A 23153-nucleotide genomic window follows, 5' to 3' on the forward strand; every position below is an offset into this window, starting at 1 on the left:
CTCGACCCCAGATCCTGTCTCTGACCCCAAACTCCTCGGACCCCAGATCCCTTCTTGGACTCCAAGATCCTTCTCCTCTGATCTCAGCCACCTTCTCCTAGACCTCTTTTTCTATTTCAGACTCAGCCTTCACGTCCAAACCACTTTTTAATACCCTGCCCATGCTTCATCTGCAGACCGCTTCTTCGCCTACAGACTCCTCTTTGGACAACAGATCCTTTCGCTCCCTTCCCGCACCTGACACTTTTCAGATTCCTCTTTCAACCACACCCCTTCTGGGACCCCTGACCTATCAGCATAGGAGAATGATTCTGACACTTCAGTGTGCGTTGAGATTTTTGAAAGTAGATCCCCAGATTCCACTCCAGAGATCATTATTCAGTAGGCTGGGATGAGATCCTTAGAACTTGAATATTTACCATCATTTTAAGAGTTTTTGTTGTTTGTTTGTTTTAGAGACAGGATCTTGCTCTGTTGCCCAGGCTGTAGTGCAGTGGTGTGATCATAGTTCACTGTACCCCTCCCTACTTAGCCTCCTGAGTAGCTGGGACTACAGACCTCAGCCACCAAGCCTAGCTAATTTCTTTCTATTTTTAGTAAAGACAGGGTCTCCCTCTTGCTCAGGCTGGTTTAGAACTCCTGACCTTGAGTGATCCGCCTACCTCGGCCTCCCAGAGTGCTAGGATTATAGGCATGAGCCACCGCGCCTGACACTCAGGCTACTCTTGAACTCCTAGCTTCAAGTGATCCTCCTGTCTGTCAGCCTGCAGTGGGAGTGCAAGGTGCGGTGCTTGGAGCACCTGAAGGACAATGCAGGGTTGGGTCGAGGCCTCCCAAATTGTTCAGATTACAGGTTTGAGCCACTGAAACTGGCCATTTTTTGAGTTTTGATGTGATTCTGGAAACTACACTTTAAGAAAGAAGTTATGGGGCCGGGCACGGTGGCTCACGCCTGTAATTCTAGCTCTCTGGGAGGCCGAGGTGGGCGGATTGCTCAAGGTCAGGAGTTCAAAACCAGCCTGAGCAAGAGTGAGACCCCATCTCTACTATAAATAGAAAGAAACTAATTGGCCAACTGATATATATATAAAAAATTAGCCAGGCATGGTGGCACATGCCTGTAGTCCTAGCTACTCGGGAGGCTGAGACAGAAGGATCGCTCGAGCCCAGGAGTTTGAGGTTGCTGTGAGCTAGGCTGACGCCACGGCACTCACTCTAGCCTGGGCAACAAAGCGAGACTCTGTCTCAAAAAAAAAAAAAAAAGAAAGAAGTTACGGTGGTGGTGGTAGGGCAGGAGTGGGGTAGGGTGGGGGATAGGTCTCTATGGTCTGGGTGTCCAGGTTCTATTCCTGGTTTTACCACTCAGACACTGTGTGATCTTGGACAAGGCACATCTCTCTGAGTATCAGTTTCCTCATCTGTAAAACAGAGAGATAATAATATCTATCTTAGAGGGTTGTCATTAGTGTAAGGCTGGTGGCGGGGGGCCCCTCTCCACTCCCTAGATCAAAAAGAAAAGGCTCAGGAGACCAGACCCGCCAAGGACAAACTACCAGACCCCACTGAGAAAAACCAAACCCAGGTGTCCACCCAGATAAGAATGTTTTGGCTCCTGGATTCAGCAAATACCACCAGCCCCTCCTATTTCTCAATGACCACCAAAGGTTGCCCCAGCCCTTCCCACCAAAAGTCCCTAGCCTGGCCCAAACAGTATAAAAGGCCCCATTCCCTTCAAACGGGGGCAACTTCTGGGGCCCCCCCTCTCTTAGGGCCTCAGAACCTCATCCGGGAGCACTAAATAAAGCCACATGGTTTGGCCCCACTCTTTCTCTTTCTCTGTCTGTCTTTTCTTTTTGCCACCACCGAAAAACCTTACAATGAGCATTACATAACGAATGGAAAGCACTTAGTATAGGGCTTGGCACCTACTCAGTAAATGCCATCATCGTCATCATCATCATTGCCTTAATCTCACAGATTCTTTTCATTTGTTTGTTTGTTTTTGAGACTGAGTCTCGCTCTGTCACCCCAGCTAGTGTACAGTGGTATCACCATAGCTCTCTGCAACTTCAAATTCCTGGTCTCAAATGATTCTCCTGCCTCAGCGTCCAAGTAGCTGGGGCTACAGACACACACCATCATGCCTGGCTAATTTTTCTGTTTTTAGTAGAGACTGGGTCTTGCTCTTGCTCAGGCTGATCTCGAACTCATGAGGTCAAGTGATCCTCCCTCTTCAGCATCCCAAAGTGCTAGCATTACAGGTGTGAGCCACCACACCCAGCCTCTCAAAGATCCTTATTCTGTCCAAACCCATCCATCCTCTCTCTACTCTCAGGATGTCCAATCACACTATAACTTGCACTACTTCCCCATCTCCAATGATGAGAGAGGTTCCCTATCCTATGAGACCTCTGGTCCAAACTTCTATTGTGCAATTGTACACTTTACAGGAAGCAGGGCAGGGGCTACTGAAGCCCCTGGACACACATCCCCTCTCTCCCCAACCCCAGACTTCAGGCTCACAGAAAATCTACTATGGGCACAGCAGCTGCAGTACGACCTATAGACAGGAGGAGACAGTAGTGGGTCAGGACCAGCTGTAGGGTTTGGGAGTAGGACTAGGGAGAGAGGATAGGAAGGAGAGAGAAGACTGTTCAGAGCTTGTGTGCTGGTGGTGGGGTGGAGAGGATGACGGCCTACAGGTAGAATGTGTACTCATTGTGGGTGCTTTCCTCCCCACAGAGAGGCTTTTATCATTTCAAGATCTTATCTTCTGCCGGGCGCTGTGGCTCACGCCTGTAATCCTAGCTCTTGGGAGGCCGAGGCGGGCGGATTGCTCAAGGTCAGGAGTTCAAAACCAGCCTGAGCAAGAGCGAGACCCCGTCTCTACTATAAATAGAAAGAAATTAATTGGCCAACTGATATATATATAAAAAATTAGCCGGGCATGGTGGCGCATGCCTGTAGTCCCAGCTACTCGGGAGGCTGAGGCAGAAGGATCACTCAAGCCCAGGAGTTTGAGGTTGCTGTGAGCTAGGCTGACACCACGGCACTCACTCTAGCCTGGACAACAAAGTGAGACTCTGTCGCAAAAAAAAAAAAAAAAGAAAAAAAAAGAAAAAAAAAAAAGATCTTATCTTCTCCATAGGGCCTATTATGCCATAGTGAGGTCTCATCCCTCAGTGGGACCTGTCCCCACTAAATGAGGTCTGGGCCCCTTCAGTGTAGTTTGAGGCCCCTCAATGGAGTCTGTGTTCTCTCAATGGGGTCCATGTCTATAGTAAAGTCTTAGTAAAGTCTATAGCCTCTGTATTTCCTAGGGGGAAATCCATGTCCCCTCTGTAGGATAAATGTCCTTCAATGCCATGCATGTCCTATTAGCAGGGCCCAGAGCCCTTTAGTGGGATCTGAGAATCCTCAGCAACATCTGTGTTCCCTTAGTGGAGTCCATGTACCTTCAGTGGAGTGTGTGTCCCTTCAGTACAGCCGATGTCTCCTCAATGAAGTATCTGTCCCCTCAATGGAGTCCATGTCCAGTCTAAGAGGTCTGTGCCCCTTCAGTGAGGACTGAGATCAGGATTGAGTAGGCTCTGGATCATGTCTGACCATGCGGAGATTTTTTTTTCAGCTTAGGGTGTGTTGGGCTTATGGTCAACTTGGCAGAGGGCAGTGGAGCAGGTGGGAAGGGAAGCTGGGCTAGATGGGGTTACATGTGCTGTGTAGGCTTCAGGAGGCGGGAGCTGCTTGCTTCAGGGCTTAGAATCACTCTTGAAGTTAGATATTTAAGAATCCTCAGCTGGGTGTGGTGGCTCATGCCTGTAATGCTAGCATTCTTGGAGCCCGAGGTGGATCACTTGAGTTCAGGAGTTCGAGACCAGCCTGAGAAAAAGCAAGACCCCATCTCTACTAAAAATAGAAAAATTAGCTAGATGTCATGGCACACACCTGTAGCCCCAGCTACTTGGGAGATTGAAGCAGGAGAATTGTTTAAGTCTAGGAGTTTAAGGTTGCAGTGAGTTATGACACCACTGCACTCTAGATAGGGCGACAGAGCAATATCCTGTCTCAAAAAAAAAAAAAAAAAAAAAGAATCCTTCCTGCCTTGACAGCCAATCTGTGAACTGATGGGTGAGAGGTAGGCCCTTCTTGGCAGTACAGGTGGGAGATAGAGGGTCCTCCCTGACTTCTTTCTGGGATGAAGGGGCTAGTGGGAAGCCAGAGGTAATTGAGCCCAGGTTGTGGCAAGTGGGGGAGAGGAAGTCCCTTGGTGAAGTAAAGAGATTGGGAAGGAAAGATGAGAATGTGAATGACTCCACCTATTCAAACAGACTTTGGTATTTTACCAGCCTTAGCTTCAGCCTGATGAGGAAGTAAAACTAAACTTGCAGTCAGGGAACTTAGGTTTGGCCCTAACTTGGTGGTTGTTTGCTCTGTGACCTTGCGCAAGTTTATTCCCTTTCCTGGGTTTACTATTTGTGCAATTAGGCAATTAAGTGTTGAGTTTATTATCAAAGACCTGAAGGCACCCCCCAGTCTTCACTTAACGAGTCTTGTATTTTAGCTCTGGACAGAGATTTATGAAGGCAAGGAGATTGAAGACATATCCTTAAAAGCAGGAGAAAATCTGAGCAGGCGTCAGGGTTAGCAGAGAGGCGGTCATGTACGCTGGGCCATGTCCTCAGAGTTGTGGGAAATTTTTTTCCTGAGGATGGAATGGGGGTGTTGCTCAGAGAAGAGGAGGACCTTGTCGGGGAGGGTGTCATCCGCAAGGGACCTTACTTCACCTGGCTTTTCAACTCGGTGGGGTGACAGGACTGTGCAATCAGACCAAGGGGCAGCTCCACCATGGGCCTGACCCAACTCCTCCCGTTAGCCCCGTCCTTTCCCGCTCGAGCCCCGCCCTAACCCAACCCCTTATGTGTCAGTCCAGGACCCCACCCCACCCCACCCTGGTCACTCCATGGCTCGACCTCCTCTCCAGTCACATCCAGCCCGGCTACTCCCCATCACTCCATGGGCCCACCTCCTCTCCTGTCACGCCCGGCCCCGCCCCTTGCTGTCATTCCGTGGTCCCACCCTTTCTCCTATCCTGTCACGCCCGGCCCCGCCCCTGCTGCTTTCACTGGACGGTTCCACTCTTTCCGGCAACTCAGTTCCGCCCCTATGCTTCGACTTATCAGTGCAGTATTTCTGTCTTTGAGAACTCTGACCCCGCCCCCACCGGACGTGGCCCCGCCCCTTCGGGAATCCGCCCACCTCTCTGCCTAAGCCCCGCCTCTGAAAGACTCCGCCCCACTAGCCTAAGGCTCCGCCTCTAGGTCGATCTGTTTTCCCCGCCCGGGCACCCGTGGCGACCGCAAAGGCGGCGACGGTGCTCGAAACTTGACGCGATGGGGCTTCCCGAGGAGCGTGGCCGGAGCAGCAGCGGGAGCAGGGGCCAGGAGGAAGCTGGAGCCGGAGGCCGGGCGCGGAGTTGGTCTCCGCCGCCTGAGGTCAGCCGCTCCGCGCACGTCCCCTCGCTGCAGCGCTACCGCGAGCTGCACCGGCGCTCTGTGGAGGAGCCAAGGGGTGAGGCCGGGCCCGGGCGGGCCTGGGGGGCGTCGGTGAGCAGAGGAGCGGGCGTTTCCTGGGAGAGTTGGGGGCTCCCTTGGGAAGTTGAGGAGTCTACGAGGAGACAGAGGTTCTGTGAGTGAAGAATTGCAGTTCTTTGGGGAGAAGGAGAAGGGATCCCAGGAGGAGATGGGGTTCAGTGAGGAAAAGGAGCGTTTTTGTGAGGAGATGAGGGTTCCATGGGAGTTGGGGAGTTCTTCGGATACTTGGGGTCCGTGAGGAGAGGAAGGTTTGTGCAAGGAGAAAGATGATTCTGTGAGGAGATGCGGGGTTCCGTGACGGAAGTGAGGTTCCTTGAGATTGGGGGAGTCAGCGAAGAGAGTGAAAGTTTCATGAGAAGGGGAGTTCCTGAGTCGAAAAGAGGGGATTTATGGGGAGAGGGACGCCTTGAGGGGAGGAGTAGAACTTTCTTTGCCTCCCTTTGACACTATGACCTTTAACCTGTGAACTGTTGAGGGGCAATAACGGGTCTAGCTCCCATATTGGGGCCCTCAAAATTAGTAATGAGGTCCCAGATCTATTTTTAATATGTTAAAAATCCCAACGGAAATTACCAAGTATAAGACTGAACCAGTCACTAAAATGTCAAGTTTAAAAAACAAAAAACTTGGGCTGGGATTATAAGTCAGAGATTTGATAAATGGTTCCATGTCTTTAAAAATGTGTGAGGAAAATTCCCTGCCTTTACTCTCAGTCTGGGTAAGGGGTCAAAACTGTACCCCATTTGGGAGGCAGCCTGATGTTTGGTTGTGGGACAAGTATGGGCTGCAAATCAAACACAGAAAAACTTAAATGTAGACCCTAGTTTTGTTTTTTTGTTTTTGTTTTAATACAGAGGCTCACTCTGTTGCCCTGGCTAGAGTGCCATGGTGTCAGTCTAGCTCACAGCAACCTCAAACTCCTGGGCTCAAGCAATCCTTCTGCCTCAGCCTCCCAAGTAGCTGGGACTACAGGCATGCGCCACCATGCCTGGCTAATTTTTCTATATATAATTTTAGTTGGCCAATTAATTTCTTTCTATTTATAGTAGACATGGGGTCTCACTCTTGCTAAGGCTGGTTTTGAACTCCTGACATCGAGCAATCTGCCCGCCTTGGCCTCCCAGAGTGCTAGGATTACAGGTGTGAGGCATCGCTTGGCCTAGACCCTAGTTTTGCAACTCATTTACTGTGGGGTCTCAGGCAAATTTTTTAACACATTAACTGCCATGTGAGTTCTATTTAACTCACTCTAGTTTTGAGCCCAGCACCTTGTGAAGCATATGTAACTCACACATCTCTTTGCCTTGGGAGTCCTGTGAACTAGTTTTCAAGTTGCATATAGCTCATGCATAGAAAACAATAAGAAATAACAAATTTTTCACTAAATTAGAAAGGATCATTTTGTTTTCAAAGTTTTTATTCAATTTTTGTAATAAAACACTGTGGCTCCAAGGCAAAAATTTTTTTCTAGTGTGGCAGTCTGTTAAACATATCTGTTTAACACATGTCAATGTGTTAAACAATGAAGATTTCTTTTCTTCATCTATAAGATAGGAATAACAATACTTCCCTCATCGGTTTATATGAGGACTAAAGTGTGTAATAAGTAAAGTGTGCACTATAGAGTGCCTGATGCTCAGTAGACAGCTAATAAATGGTAGTTTGATAATAATAAGAATAATATGGACAAAGTAGTTACTGAATAATGCAAGACAGGTGTAAAGTGGTGGAGTTGGAGTTGGGATTTTGAACTAAGGCAATCTTTTTTTTTTGAGACAGGGTGTTGCTCTGTCACCCCAGCTAGCATATAGTGGTATCATCCTAGCTCACTGCAACCTCTAACTCCTGGGCTCAAGCAATCCTCCTGCCTTGGCCTCCCGGAGTGCTAGGGTTACAGGCATGAGCCACTGTGCCACTGTAAGGCAGTCTTGACTGTAGAGCCTATATCCTAATAGCAATGCTATTCCATTTCCCTGACCTTACAATATGCTTTTCATCAAATTCTGTCAAATACTCCCTCAAAAGATATTCAATTCCTAGAGATCCTTTTAAATCAAGGAAGTAGCCTTTTCTTTTCATTTAATTCCCTTCTCTTCAATTTACCTTTTTTTTTCAATTCCCGGCGATCCTTTTAAATCAGTGGAGTAGCCTCCTAATTTATTGTCTATTTTCTAGTCTCACCACCTTCAGTCTCTCCGGTAGATTTATCTAAACACCGTTACACTGATATTATGGAAATAACTACTTTCATATGTCACTGCAAAAACTTATAATAGCTCACTGTTTCCTGCAGTTTCAAATTAAAATTCTGCTTGGCCAGGCATGGTGGCTCATGCCTGTAATCCTAGCACTCTGGGAGCCGAGGCGGGCGGATTGCTCGAAGTCGGGAGTTCGAAACCAGCCTGAGCGAGATCCCGTCTCTACTAAAAATAGAAAAAAATTAATTGACTAAGTAAAAATATATATACAAAAAATTAGCCGGGCATGGTGGCGCATGCCTGTATTCCCAGCTACTCGGGAGGCTGAGGCAGTAGGATTGCTTGAGCCCAGGAGATTGAGGTTGCTGTGAGCTAGGCTGATGCCACGGCACTCACTCTAGCCTGGGCAACAAAGCGAGACTCTGTCTCAAAAAAAAAAAAAAAAAAAATTGGGATAACTAAAGCATACTTTATACAACCATAATATCATAAAGATTGAATGAGATTAGTCCAATTCCTGATATATGAATGGCATTCACTAAATATCAGTTCCTGTTTGCTTTCTCTTGAATGGCCATTTAGTATTCCATTGTATTACTACTTGAATTACCAGTTGTTATCAGTTTGGTATTGTTGGGCTTTTAGGATTGCCTCTAATTTCACTATTATAAATAGTGTTGCTGTAATCATCTTTTTAGTAATCATTTTTTTTTCCTTTGGGATTATTTCTTAGAGTATATTTCCCCAAAGTTGAGTTAGCAGATAAAAGGGTAGAAAATGTTTTATGGCTCTTGTCAGGCATTGCTCTTCTGTCCAATAAGATTGTGCCAATTTTTACAATGCCATTATTGTGTAATAGTATCTGCTTTCTCAGGACCACTCCAGACATTGGGTTAAATCATTTTTTCAAATCTTTGCAAGTTTTATAGGTACATAATGGTACTTTGGGGTTGATTTAATTTGTTTTTTGTTTTTTGTTTTTTTTTTGAGACAGAGTCTCACTTTTGTTGCCCTGGCTAGAGTGAGTGCCGTGGCGTCAGTCTAGCTCACAGCAACCTCAATCTCCTGGGCTAAAGCGATCCTCCTGCCTCAGCCTCCCGAGTAGCTGGGACTACAGGCATGCACCACCATGCCCGGCTAATTTTTTGTATATATATTTTTAGTTGGTCAATTAATTTCTTTCTATTTTTAGTAGAGATGGGGTCTCGCTCAGGCTGGTTTCGAACTCCCGACCTCAAGCAATCTGCCCGCCTCGGCCTCCCAGAGTGCTAGGATTACAGGCTTGAGCCACCGCGCCCGGCCTAATTTGGTTTTCATTAATGTATCACAAGGTTGTGCACCATGTAATTTAGTTTTCAATTGTATTCTGTCTTGTACATTAAAAATATTTCATGTATTAATATTATCTCTCCAACTAAATTGTATAAACTCTAAACTGTGTAACCTTGAACAAATCCCTTAGCCTCTACAAATTTGGTTTTGTATGAAATGAAATGAGGGGGTCATAATCTCCAAGGTTTCTTCCATTGTTCTGGTTCTAAGTGTCTCTCTCCCCTCCAACTCTTAGTCCAGTACTCAAAATATCCTAAATTCTCTGCATTGAAATGTTTTACCTGTTGAGTATATTTTCTCCAGAGGAGCCAGATATTTTAAGAATGTAAATCTGATCATGTCACTCTTGTTTAAAACTCTTAATGGATTTCCATTGCTCTTGAGATAAATACCGAATTCCTTATCATGCACCCAAGGATTGCATGATCTGCCCAGATTATGCATCAATTCCTGCTATTCTTTCTCTTCCTCTCAGTGTTTTAGCCTTAAGGAGTTCCTCTTAACATATACCCTTGTTCCCTCCCATCCCATAGTACCCTGGTAAGCGAGTGGAAAAAACTCTTAATCATCTTTCAGATTTTAGCAAAAATGTCTTTCTCGGGGAAGTACAAATTTTGACTTAGTAAGTGTGTAGCCTTGGACAAGTTATTTAACCTCTATGAGCCTTAATTTTCAAGTTCACAAAATGAGAAAAGCCTCCATCCTAGGGTTATAGTAAGGACTAGATGAGCTAATACATATAAAAATCTTATAGCAATAGGCCGGGCGCGGTGGCTCACGCCTGTAATCCTAGCACTTTGGGAGGCTGAGGCGGGCGGATTGCTCAAGGTCAGGAGTTCGAAACCAGCCTGAGCGAGACCCCGTCTCTACTAAAAATAGAAAGAAATTAATTGGCCAACTGATATATATAGAAAAAATTAGCCGGGCATGGTGGCGCATGCCTGTAGTCCCAGCTACTCGGGAGGCTGAGGCAGGAGGATCGCTTAAGCCCTGGAGTTTGAGGTTGCTGTGAGCCAGGCTGACGCCACGGCACTCACTCTAGCCTGGGCAACAAAGCGAGACTCTGTCTCAAAAAAAAAAAAAAAAAAAAAAAAAAAAAAAAAAATCTTATAGCAATAGCTGACATATAATGATAACACTTGTACAAGTAGAGATAGGAGGAGATGCTCAAATGCTGAGAGAGAATGAACAAATTAAGAGAAGAAACAACGGGTCATGTGAAGCTCTGTGAGTAAATCATTTCTTCCTTTCACTAATTACTTCATTTAAAAAATTACTGATTGCCTGCTAGGAGCTTGGCATTATGTTAGGTACTGGGTGGCTATGATTTGAATAGCTAGTGAAAAATGGATAGGCAGTTTTGAGGACAGAAGGACGAATGTCAGTCAGAATCAGTCCATGGGAATAGAAGATGGTTTAGGAGAGTGGTAGATGATAAGATGAGGTAAAGGAGGGACCCAGGTGGTAGGGAAGTTGTGACTTAGTTTTGTGCATAGAATGGTAAGCCATCTGTTGATAAATATGTCTGAGAAGCTTAGTGATATTGGGGCTTCCTTTTCTGTTGCAGAGTTTTGGGGTGACATTGCCAAGGAATTTTACTGGAAGACTCCATGCCCTGGCCCATTCCTCCAGTACAACTTTGATGTGACTAAAGGGAAAATCTTCATTGAGTGGATGAAAGGAGCAACTACCAACATCTGCTACAATGTACTGGATCGAAATGTCTATGAGAAAAAAATTGGAGATAAAGTGGCTTTTTACTGGTAAAAAATCTATCTTATAGTCTGTGACAGATAAAAGCAGTCCCTCTTATATTGATATAGTACTTCATAGTTGACAAAGTACTTTAAAATTCATTAACTCCTTTGATGCTTACAACAACTGGGTAGTATAAGCAAAGTATCCTTAACTTAATGTCTCAGTTGAAGAAAAATAACTGAATTAAGTTAAATGATTTCCCTTAGATTACATAAGTAGTATATGAGAAAGTTGACATTCAAAGCCAAGTGTTCTGACTGCTTGGCTTGTGGTTGGAGAGGAAGAGGGATGTGGATAAATTAAAGAGAATAGGACTGAGCAGCTTTCTTTCTTATTCTTGCTTTGGGAGGAAAATAGGTATTTTTTCACCACCACCACCATTATCATTACCTTTTATTGGGTTATCTCCTTTGATGCTTACACCAACTACAAAAGCACTATTTGTTTTCCTCATTTTACATGTGTGAAAACTGAATTTCCGAGAAGTTAAGTGACTTAACCGAAGTCAAAAGCTAGCAAGAGGCCGGGTGCGGTGGCTCACGCCTGTAATCATAGCACTCTGGGAGGCTGAGGCGGGCGGATTGCTTGAGGTCAAGAGTTCGAAACCAGCCTGAGCAAGAGCGAGACTCCCGACTCTACTATAAATAGAAAGAAATTAATTGGCCAACTAATACATATAGAAAAAATTAGCCGAGTATGGTGGCGAATGCCTGTAGTCCCAGCTACTTGGGAGGCTGAGGCAGCAGGATTGCTTGAGCCCAGGAGTTTGAGGTTGCTGTGAGCTAGGCTGATGCCACGGCACTCACCTAGCCTGGGCAACAAAATGAGACTCTGTCTCAAAAAACAAACAAACAAAAAAGCAAGAAGCAGGGCTGAGATTCAAACCCAGGCCGTGTAATACAAAGCTTACACTTTTAACCATGATACATACTACCCCTTTAAATTCCTTACCTTGGCCTCTCAACAGCTTTGCAAAACTTCCATTTTATAGGTGAATAAATGAAGCATAGAAGGATTATGTAATGAATAAGGTCATAGAGTAAGTAAGTGGTAGAGCCAGGATTCAAACTCAAGACTATCTGACTCATTGCTTGTATTACTAGGCCATGTGGCCTCCCCAGAGGGAACTTTCTAAGACCCCCCTCCCCCAGCAACTTAGCTCTCTAGGAGGTATTATTACAGTGAATCCAAATAGAACCTTGAAATTCTAGTGATTGGGGTGTTGCTTCTGCTACCCTCTATGAGCACTCTGAGAACTGATCTGTTTTTTAAGCTAGCCAGTAGGGGCAGATTGGATGTTTCATGGAAGTGTTAAATTGGAACTCACTCAACACTTGTTCAGTTTATGTAAAATATTACGATGAGTCCTAACCTGAGAGGCAGAAAACTTAGGTTCTCATTCTAACTCTGCTATTTACTTTGTGTGTAACCACAAGCGAGGCATTTAACTGTCTGAGAATCAGTTTCCTCTTCCATAAAATGAGGATAATAATTTTACTCTTGTCTTTCTCACTAAATTTTTATAAGAATTAAATGAGATAATGTTGTAAAAACATTTATTTATTTATTGGAGAACATACAAATGTTAGCGCTCTATTATCACATTACTGTTGCTTAATTGGAGGTCACTTTGCCACTCACTGTTATATCTGTTGAGACTCTTTTTAGTTTCTGCTCTAGTGCTTTATACTTGAGCTCAGCTGACATTTGAGCCCACCTCTTAGACTCTTTAAGGATCAGAAAACCTTTAAAGATCTTCAAAGGAGATGCTGTGTCTGAATTTCTTCCCCAGTTTGAAACTCAGGTGCCTGAAGAAAGACTGAGAATATACAGGCCAGAGATTTCAATCACTGGAGATTGCTCCAGAATCCTGAGGCTTTTTCTTTCTTGAGACACTAGTTGACCTATCACTCTTTACCTGAACAACCTCTGGAGAGCCTCTGTTTCTCCATTTGTAAAATGAAGGGAGTAGACTAGATCAGTGTTTTCCAAAGAATATTTCAGGAACCACTAATGACTGAAGATATTAGTAGGGGTTTCTTAATTCATGAAATGAATGAGTCTGAGAAACACTACATAATAGATTGCCTTTGTGTGGGAGTCTTAATGTATTTGAACAAAGTAAAGTCTCCAAGAAGTAAAGTCTGCCATAGAGATATCTGATTAATATTTTTTAAATGTGAGATTTCCTAAATTAATTTGGGCCCCAAACACTTTATAGCATGCTATTAGTACCATGAGTAGTGGTATTCCATGGAACAACAGTTTGGGAAGCACTGGATTAAATAGTCTCTAAATTTACTTCCAGAGCAAAATTCTATAACTGAACAAGATATCCTCATTCCCTTTTTATATTGGTCACTCTCTCAACAAGAATTGTTAAAGATACTAGATTCTCAGCCCTCTTAGGTGTTATGGATACTAGGATAGAGTGGTAGGAGACAAGTACCATATGGGCAATTATTATTCAATTCTTTTATGTATATAGTAAAGCAAAAGCAAACTACAAATAAATCACATTTGTTATAAAAAGTAAAGTTCAAATATGTCAGATATGTGGTTGCTTCCCTTTGTTACCTCCATATTTTAAAATTATATACTTATATTGCTATTTATCTTTTTTGAAGAAAGTATTGATTTCTTGTTATGATAGATAATGTAGTCTCATCCTCCCTATATAATTATAGCTATTTTCTAGTTAATTTAAAATCACTGTTTACATAATAACATATTATAGCTATATTTCCTTTTATGTACAGATTTTTGTTTTCTCTGAAGTTAATAATTGCTTACCATTTTTTAATACTATTTAAGCCTTTATCATATACATAATTTTTCCTTTTTTTTTTTTTTGAGACAGAGTCTCACTGTGTTGCCTGGGCTAGAGTGCTGTGGCATCAGCCTAGTTCACAGCAACCTCAAACTCCTGGGCTCAAGCGATCCTCCTGCCTCAGCCTCCTGAGTAGCTGGGACTACAGGCATGCGCCACCATGCCTGGCTAATTTTTTCTATCTATCTATCTATCTATCTATCTATCTATCTATCTATCTATCTAGTTGGCCAGTTAATTTCTTCTTCTTCTTTTTTTTTTTTTCTTTTTTTTTTTTGAGTCAGAGTCTCTGTTGCCCAGACTAGAGTACCGTAGTGTCAGCCTAGCTCACAGCAACCTCAAACGCCTGGGCTCAGACGATCCTTCTGCCTCAGCCTCCCGAGTAGCTGGGACTACAGGCATGCGCCACCATGCCTGGCTAATTTTTTCTATATATATTAGTTGGTCAATTAATTTCTTGCTATTTTTAGTAGAGACGGGGTCTCGCTCTTGCTCAGGCTGGTTTTGAACTCCTGACCTTGAGTGATCATCCCGCCTTGGCCTCCCAGAGTGCTAGGATTATAGGTGTGAGCCACCATGCATGGCCAATATACATAATTTTTCTAACCTGTTTATCATATAGTTTATTATAAGTCCTCTTTTTTCCCCCCAAAGTTCCTCCTCTTGGAGCCTACTTTCTTTCTGCTCTAATTTGTATTACTATTTTTTTAAATAATGACATCTTTTTAGTGATTTGCTCTAGTTGATATATTAATATTAATACTTCTTATAGAGCCATAGTATGACTTTCTTCTTGACTTAAACTGTGCCATTTAGATAGCTGTAGTGGCATTAGCAAGCCATATCTGTAGTTTATTTCTTGTTTTGGGACATGCATTGTATATACACTGAAATAATCCACAAAGGAAATAGTGCTCTTAGGAAAGTATTCCAATTAGCCAAAATAGAACCATATTAAAGAAGAATTGGCCTTTTACTTTTGTCTTGACACATTGCAGATGTTCATGGAATAATAGTATTTTTAGAACTTGAAGCAACTGTTAAGAGTCCATCTAGGTAGGCCAACTCTTTTTACATAATCAGTAGATTAAGGGCCAAAGAAGATAAGTGATTTGCCTAAGGGTCATACACCTCTTTGAAGACAGAACTGAAACTAATCTCCAGATATTCTCACTCTTAGTCAACTATTCTTTTTTTCACATGATATTACCTCATTATTCTAGTAGTCTATCACTTGGCTGTGACAGATGAAAAGAGAAATTAGCCATATTAGTAAAATTAACTTAAAATTAATTTGCTTAAAAATATTAGATAAAATGTGTTATCTATCAAGTTTAAATGTCCCAGATCCTGGTCTTTTGGAGTGTGTATTCTATTTGGGAAGATTGAATAGGCCTATATAAAAGAGTCTGAAAGCAGTTATGGGCCAAACTACAAAGAGCCACTTATACAAATAGTTCACACAAAGGAAAAAGCATTATAAGGAGGCAGGATAACAAAGATTAAGAGGAGAATGGGTTTTGCTGTCAGACTAACCTAGTTTGAGCCCTATTTCTGCCAGTAACTAGCTGTCTGATCTTGGACAAGTTACTTAACCTCTTTGAGCCTCAGTTTTCTCAGCTGTAAAATGTGGATAAAAGTAGCTTTTATCTCATGGAATTGTCAATTGAGTAGTATTGAATAGGATAACAAACCCATGTGTCAAGTTCCTGGCACATAGAAAGCACTTAATATTAACCACCATTATTGTTATCTTGGGACAATGGGAAGACCAAATCTGTTTGAAGTGAAAGCTTTATGCAGGGAACAATTTGTTCATTCAATAAATACTTATTGAGAACTTACTATGTGTCAGGCACTACTCTAAACAAAACAAAGTTCTTCACAACTGTATTAACTCCCCTTAGAGGCAAAAAGAAAATAAAACAAAAAAATTAAAAATAAAAAAGATGAGAGATATAAAAATTTAAAAAATAAAATAAAATAAAACAAAGTTTCTGCCCCCGTGGAAGTTGTAACCTAGCTTGAGGAGACAGACAATAAAAATAAATAAATAAATAAATAAATAAATTGATAACTATATGACAGGTAGTAATAAGTGCTGTAGAAAAATACAGAGGAGAATAAGGGAAAAGGGAATGATAATGCAGAGTGGGGGCTGATAAGGGAAGAACCTTCTGATAAAGGTGACATTTGAGTAGAGACCTGAAGGAAATGCTGAAGTATGCCATACAGATAATTGGGGTGGGGAGGGGAAAGAGCAAGGAAAGAGCAAATGTGCTGCTGCCTAATGTGCTCAAAGACTAGATAGGAAATTAGTGTAGCTTAAGCAGTATGAGCTAGAGAAAGAGTAGTATTGAGGTTATCAGGGTGCTAGATCATGTCAAACCTTGAAAACCAATATAGACTTTGGCTTTTATTCACAATGAAACAGGGAACCACTAGACAATCTCAAGCATAGATGTGACAATGATTTGGCTTATGTTTAGAATCTAATTTTTGTGTTGAGAATAGATGATAGAAGGGCAAAAGTAGGAATAGGGAAACCAATTAGGAGGCTATTATAGAAATCCAGGTGAGAGATGATAATGGTTATTTTAGACCAGGTATCCTCAAACTACAGCCCGAGGGCTACATGCGGGTGTTTTTGCCCGTTTGTTTTTTTACTTCAAAATAAGATACGTGGGCCAGGCACGGTGGCTCACGCCTGTAATCCTAACACTCTGTGAGGCCAAGGCGGGTGGATTGATTGAGGTCAGGAGTTCGAAACCAGCCTGAGCAAGAGCAAGACCCTGTCTCTACTATAAATAGAAAGAAATTAATTGGCCAACTAATATATATAGAAAAAATGAGCTGGGCATGGTGGCGCATGCCTGTAGTCCCAGCTACTCGGGAGGTTGAGGCAGGAGGATCGCTTGAGCCCAGGAGTTTGAGGTTGCTGTGAGCTAGGCTGATGCCCGGCATTCACTGTAGTCTGGGCAACAAAGCGAGACTCTGTCTCAAAAAAAAAATACTGAATCCACATTCTCAAGTTCCTCATATAATGTGGTTTCCTAAACAACCTCTTTATCATCCATGTCAGTCTCCTCTAGACATACTCTAGTTGGCCAACATCTCCAATTTAGTATTCCAGCTATGGTCCACCAACGTACTGTAGGGTACTATTACCATTCTTTGACTTTACATATCTAAGCAGACATTAGCCTCATTGACAGCCTCACTCTACCTCTTAGTTTACAATCTCTCATAATACCTAAGGTTTTTCTATTTAAACGATGTCTTCTTTATGCTATTTTGTATATTTGTCTCTTGTTTTTTTGAACCTGCGTATGGTTCACAACACTTTGACAAATGAGGAACTTGAAGTTCAGAGAGTGGAAATGACTTGGCCAGAGTCTCATAGCAGTTATAATTTGTTCTAGACAGGACAACACCTACATTCCTTGTTCCAGACGCTATGCTTCTACTTACACAGACTTACAACTTGTTACCTGTCTAGCCAGCAGTTTACTTAGAGAGTTTAGGGCCAGTTTTGAAAATTTTGACAGCAGTTTATAAGACTAAAAACATAAAAATGCAGGCCGGGTATGGTGGCTCACACCTATAATCCTAACACTCTGGGAGGCCGAGGTGGGAAGATCACTTGAGCTAAGGAGTTTGAGACCAGCCTGAGCAAGAGTGAGACTCTGTCTCTACTAAATGGAAATAATGAGCCAGGCATGGTGGCATATGCCTGTAGTCCCAACTACTCGAGAGGCTGAGGCTGGAGGATCACTTGAGCTCAGGAATTTGAGGTTGCTGTGAGCTAGGCTGATGCTATGGCACTCTAACCCTGGCAACAGAATGAGACTCTGGTCTCAAAAAAAAAAAAAAGACATTAAAGTCCAAACCTCAAGAAGTAACATCCTTTCCTTAGCTCAGATTTGTTCATTCGTCTATTCATTAAAGATTATTTTGGCTAAACATTTTTTTTTGAGGGGGGGACAGAGTCTCACTCTGTTGCCCCGGGCTAGTGCCCTGGCGTCAGCCTAGCTCACAGCGAACTCAAACTCCTGGGCTCAAGCGATTCTTTGCATCAGCCTCCCGAGTAGCTGGGACTACAGGCATGCACCACCATGCCCGGCTAATTTTTTCTATATTTTTTAGTTGATCAATTAATTTTCTTTTTAGTAGAGACAGGGTCTGGCTCTTGCTCAAACTGGTTTCGAACTCCTGACTTGAGGGATCCGCCTGTCTCAGCCTCCTAGAGTGCTGGGATTACAAGTGTGAGTCACCACACCCAGCCTAAACTTTTTTTTAAAGTAAATATCTCCAGTATATAGTCTGTGTATTACCTTAAGAATAGGCTTTGTAGTGGGGGCCTAGGGCAATAGCAAAGGGACTAGTAATGAGGCACTTACAATAGTTCAAGCAAGATATGATAATAGAGATAATGGTGGAGGTTCTGAGAAGTGGTCAGATTTTGGGTATTTTGAACACAGAGCCAATAGAATTTGCTGATGAACTTGACATAGGATATAGAAGGATGGAGTCAAGAATATCTCCCAGGTTATTTGTCTGAGCAACCAGAAAAATGGAATTTCCATTAGTTTGAGATGAAGATACTAGCAGAAGCTCTGGGGGAAGGATCAGGAATTTGTGTTTCATACACAGATGTAAAGTTGCAGCTGTGACAAGTGCTAGGGAACTAGTGAAGAGTTTCAAGTAGGGGTATGACATATCAGACTTATATTTTGAAAATATCGCTTTTTTGATCATGCGTATATTAAAAAGAATAAAAAGCCTAGGCTAAGAATCTACAGGCAGAGGTCCTGGTTGCTTGTGACCTTTGGCAAGTGATGTTATCCTTCTAAACCTGTTTTCTTACCTTTGAAATGGGAATATCAAATCTTGTTCTGCCAAACTCAAAAGATTGCTACAGGGATTAGCTGAGATAAAAGATAAGAAAACACACTGAAAAGACTTGTTTTGCCTAGAAGTCTCTCTGAATTTTCTTTACCTACAGAATAAAGTTTAAACATCTGTAGTCCTATTATGAGCCCTCCTTAGTTTATATTATATTTTATGATTTTTAAATTATATTTATAATTATATACAATTAGTAACATACAGTATATATTATAATTTTTTAAAAACAAAATATCTTCTATTTGAATACTGAATACATTCTGTTAAGAGTATGCAGAGAATGAAAATTTTTTAAAGGACAAAAATAACAGTGGCAGCAATACAATTAAAATAGAAAAAATATAATTTATAATAATTTTTTTTTTTTTTTTTTTGAGACAGAGTCTCGCTTTGTTGCCCAGGCTAGAGTGAGTGCCGTGGCGTCAGCCTCGCTCACAGCAACCTCAAACTCCTGGGCTCGAGTGATCCTTCTGCCTCAGCCTCCCGGGTAGCTGGGACTACAGGCATGCGCCACCATGCCCGGCTAATTTTTTTTTTTATATATATATCAGTTGGCCAATTAATTTCTTTCTATTTATAGTAGAGACGGGGTCTCGCTCTTGCTCAGGCTGGTTTTGAACTCCTGACCTTGAGCAATCCGCCCGCCTCGGCCTCCCAATTTTTATAATAATTTTTAATATGACAGAGATGGTAAGTAGATACATTAGCATTCTGTGATGTCAAAGAGATTCCTTTATCTGATAAGTTGTAGTTTAAACTTGAGACTTGAATATTTATAATTATCAAAAAAGTACCACATATATTAAAATAGACACAGCAAATGGAAGAGCATATTGTGATTCATTAAACCTCTTCGAAGAAAACAGTGCTTGACAATTGGAAAACAGTTAAAGTCTTTGTTTTAAAGAAATAACTCAAGCTAGTGTTCATATTAGAATTGACAGTGCTACTTTTGTTTCTAACATAAAATAAGACACTTAACATTACATGTTGAAAATTATCTTTTACATACAAAGAATATGCTCTGCCTATTACAGTAGGATGACATGAACTTAGTTTTTAATTCCTGTGGATGCTCAGAGCCATAATAAGACAAGTTTCGGGATCTTCATGAGGCTTGAACAGGCAACCAGCCCAGCAGGTATTATTTTCTTAAAACTCTTAAATCTTAAGCCCATTATGGTGGCCACAAAGAAAGCTGTAGACAGTGAAACTTTTATGTCTCATTTGTCACTGGAGACATGGTAAGCTCCATACCCAGCCAAAAATCCAGGAAAAAGACCAGCAATCAAAGATGGAACACCACTTTTCCATGTATATCCTCAAAATGCTTCTGTCACAAGGACTACATAACTAAAACTGACCAGGTCAATTGGCAAGGTTGCAATTCTGCCACACCAATACCTCATTGTAGCTGAAAAAAGCTATATATTATGATTTTTAAAAAAAATTTGAAACATTCTCAAATTTATAGAAAAGTTTCAAATATAATACAAATAACTTTTCTTCTGTACCATTTGAGAGTAATAGGTAGACCCCTGAACACTTTAGTGTGTATTTCTAACAAACAAAGACTGTCTCCTGTATAACCATAATATAACTATCAAAAGAAGGAAATCAATATTCATAGACTGGCTGGTCCGAGTGCAGTGGTGTTTACAACTAATTGATCACAACCAGTTACAGATTCTTTTGTTCCTTCTCCATTTCCACTGCTTCACTTTACTAGCCTTTAAAAAAAATCATATACCACTGCCATCTAATCCTCTTACTCCACTGAAGTTTTGCCAGTTGTCCCAGTAATGTCCTTTATAGCAAAAGGATCCAGCAGAAGAATTATACATGATATATAGTTGTTATGTCATTTTAGTCTCCTTCAAACCAGAATAGTCCTTCAGTCTGTACTTGACTTCCATGGCCTTGATATTCTGGGCCCTTTTCAGTACTACAGCCAACAGAACATAGCCTAAGGACTAAACTGAATTGGTTGCTATTTTATTTTATACCAGTGGTTGATTTTTTTTCTTTTTCTTATATTAATTTTTACTCTCTTATTTTGTTTTTTTGGAGACAGAGTCTCACTTTGTTGCCCAGGCTAGAGTGAGTGCCGTGGCATCAGCCTAGCTCACAGCAACCTCAATCTCCTGGGCTCAAGCGATCCTACTGCCTCAGCCTCCCGAGTAGCTGGGACTACAGGCATGTGCCACCATGTCTGGCTAATTTTATATATATTTTTTTTAGTTGCTCAATTAATTTTTTTCTATTTTTAGTAGAGACAGAGTCTTGAACTCCTGACCTCAAGCAATCCTCCCACCTCGGCCTCCCAGAGTGCTAGGATTACAGGCGTGAACCACCACGCCAGGCCTACTTTGGAGTATTCTTTTTTTTGTTTGTTTTTTGTTTTTTGTTTTTTTTTTAGCAAGAAGGGAGTAGTGTTACTTTTTTTTTTTTTTTTTTTTTTAATATTTTGTCCCATTCTGTGGGTTTTCACTTTCTTTTTTTTTTTTTGAGACAGAGTCTCACTTTGTTGCCCAGGCTAGAGTGAGTGCTGTGGCGTCAGCCTAGCTCACAGCAACCTCAAACTCCTGGGTTCAAGCGATCCTTCTGTCTCAGCCTCCCAAGTAGCTGGGACTACAGGCATGCGCCACCATGTCCGGCTAATTTTTTCTATATATATTAGTTGGCCAATTAGTTTCTTTCTATTTATAGTAGAGACGGGGTCTCGCTCTTGCTCAGGCTGGTTTCGAACTCCTGACCTCGAGCAATCCGCCCGCCTCGGCCTCCCAGAGAGCTAGGATTACAGGCGTGAGCCACCGCGCCCGGCCTGGAGTATTCTTAAAAGAGAAAAAGATAGTGGAATTATCCTGGGACCAAAAGATTGCCAATTTAAAATTTTACAAAGTAACACCTCAAGCTATTTTTGAAACTACAAAACAGTTTTAAAACTATTTAGTTTCAAAGCTAAAATTTCAAAACTTTAGCAGAAACTAAATGTGGGCCTAAAGCAAGAGTATAACTGAAGTTGATCAGTTAAGGTAGGGCCAGACCCTGGAGGAACCAAGGACACAGGGCTGAGCAGTATGAACTTTAACACATTAACGGCCATGAGAGTTGTATTTAACTCACACTAGTTTTGAGCCCAGGGCCTCATTAAGCGTATGTAACTCACACATCTCTTCACCTTGGGAGCTGCAAGGACTATTTTTCAAATTATAACTCACACACAGAAAACAATAAGAAATAACAAATTTTTCATTAAATTAGAAAGGATTGTTTTGTTTTCGAAGTTTTTATTCTATTTTCATAAGAAAACACCAAGGCCCCAAGGAAAAATTTTTTTTCTAATGTGGCAGTCAATGTGTAAGCATTGGGTATTAGGGAGCATTGAATTTTGAAGCAGAGAATATTGTAGACCCTCAGGTCTAAGAGGGCCTTAGACATTACCTGTTACCTCTTTTTTGGGATGTGAGGCTTTTAGAACAGCTCTCATCTAGGTTTCTGAGGTCTGGTCTACTTATTAAAAGCCTTATGGTTTTACTAGCAGGGAGAATCTTATTTTATTTCAATAAAATAAATAAGACTGAATCTATTCACCCTGGAATACATTACATACAGTTGCCCATGCAGGAATTATTTCTATACCATATCAACATCTACATTTCTGAGTATGATTTTTTGACTAGAGACTCATTTTTAAAACCAGTGTTTCTTTTTGACCATGATATTTTAATATATGGAAATCTATCCAAATCCAGTCAGAGAGGCCTCTTGTTTAACTTTAGTTTCAGCTGCTCTTGAGTGTGACTATTTGAAGTATTCTCCAAACTGCCACACATATTAAGTTAGAGAATCCTAAATGTGACATCTAGATTTGGTGAAAATCTATCTACTTGTTTTCACATGACATAGAACAAACTGACAGAAATCTAATTTTATTTGTCTGGATAGCCATGTTCCATAGATAATCCATTAGCTTCAAGCTGCAGGTTTTTAATTTCATTGGGATTTATAGTTAGTTATGTGCCAGGCACTATACTAGGTGTTTAGGATATAGCAATAAACAAACTATAACTGGTCCTTGTCTTTATGGAACTCAATCTAATGGGGGCAAGATTTTTGCCTGTGAGCTACAATTTTATTTAGGAATGAACTGTTAGGAACAATGTGCTTTTCCTTATTTCCAGGGAGAGGGTGGGGAGGTGAAAGACATGTCTCCAGGAGACAATAGATGTACAGTGGTCCTGTGACACTTGACATTGCCAAGGACTGTGAAGGTAGACATATGAGGGCCCCCTTGCCTGAGGTTTTGGGTCTTTCAGGAAGTTGTTAGGATGTTGAAAGGATCGTGGTTAGTATGGTCTTGGCTACAGGCTAAAGCTCAAAGTGAATGGGAGTTTCCTTAGTCGCCTACAGTGCTCCTAGAGATTGTTAGGAGAGAGGCTTCTCCATGTTCATTTGCAAACACTCTATATTGGTAGAGTAGAACAAACACTAGCTTGGATGTCAGAAACCTGGGACCTAGTCACAGATTTGTCT

General features: G+C 41.8%; 1 protein-coding gene across 3 annotated transcripts in view; it reads left to right on the plus strand.

The window, feature by feature from the left end:
• Positions 1-5297: 5297 nt before the first annotated feature.
• ACSS2 (acyl-CoA synthetase short chain family member 2) overlaps positions 5298-23153 on the plus strand; it is a 45181-nt gene continuing 27325 nt past the window's right edge. Inside the window, exons 1-2 of one of the 3 annotated variants that reach the window (XM_012754768.3) lie at positions 5298-5568; positions 10689-10884. In XM_012754768.3, the coding sequence (XP_012610222.1) occupies positions 5391-5568; positions 10689-10884 (374 nt within the window). In that variant the 5' untranslated portion in view covers positions 5298-5390. The remainder of the gene's footprint in view (positions 5569-10688; positions 10885-23153) is intronic. The other 2 variants (XM_012754767.3, XM_012754769.3) reach the window with 2 other exon arrangements.

The sequence above is a fragment of the Microcebus murinus genome, chromosome 16, assembly GCF_040939455.1.
Source record: "Microcebus murinus isolate Inina chromosome 16, M.murinus_Inina_mat1.0, whole genome shotgun sequence".
In the NCBI taxonomy this organism is placed as follows: Eukaryota; Metazoa; Chordata; class Mammalia; order Primates; family Cheirogaleidae; genus Microcebus; species Microcebus murinus.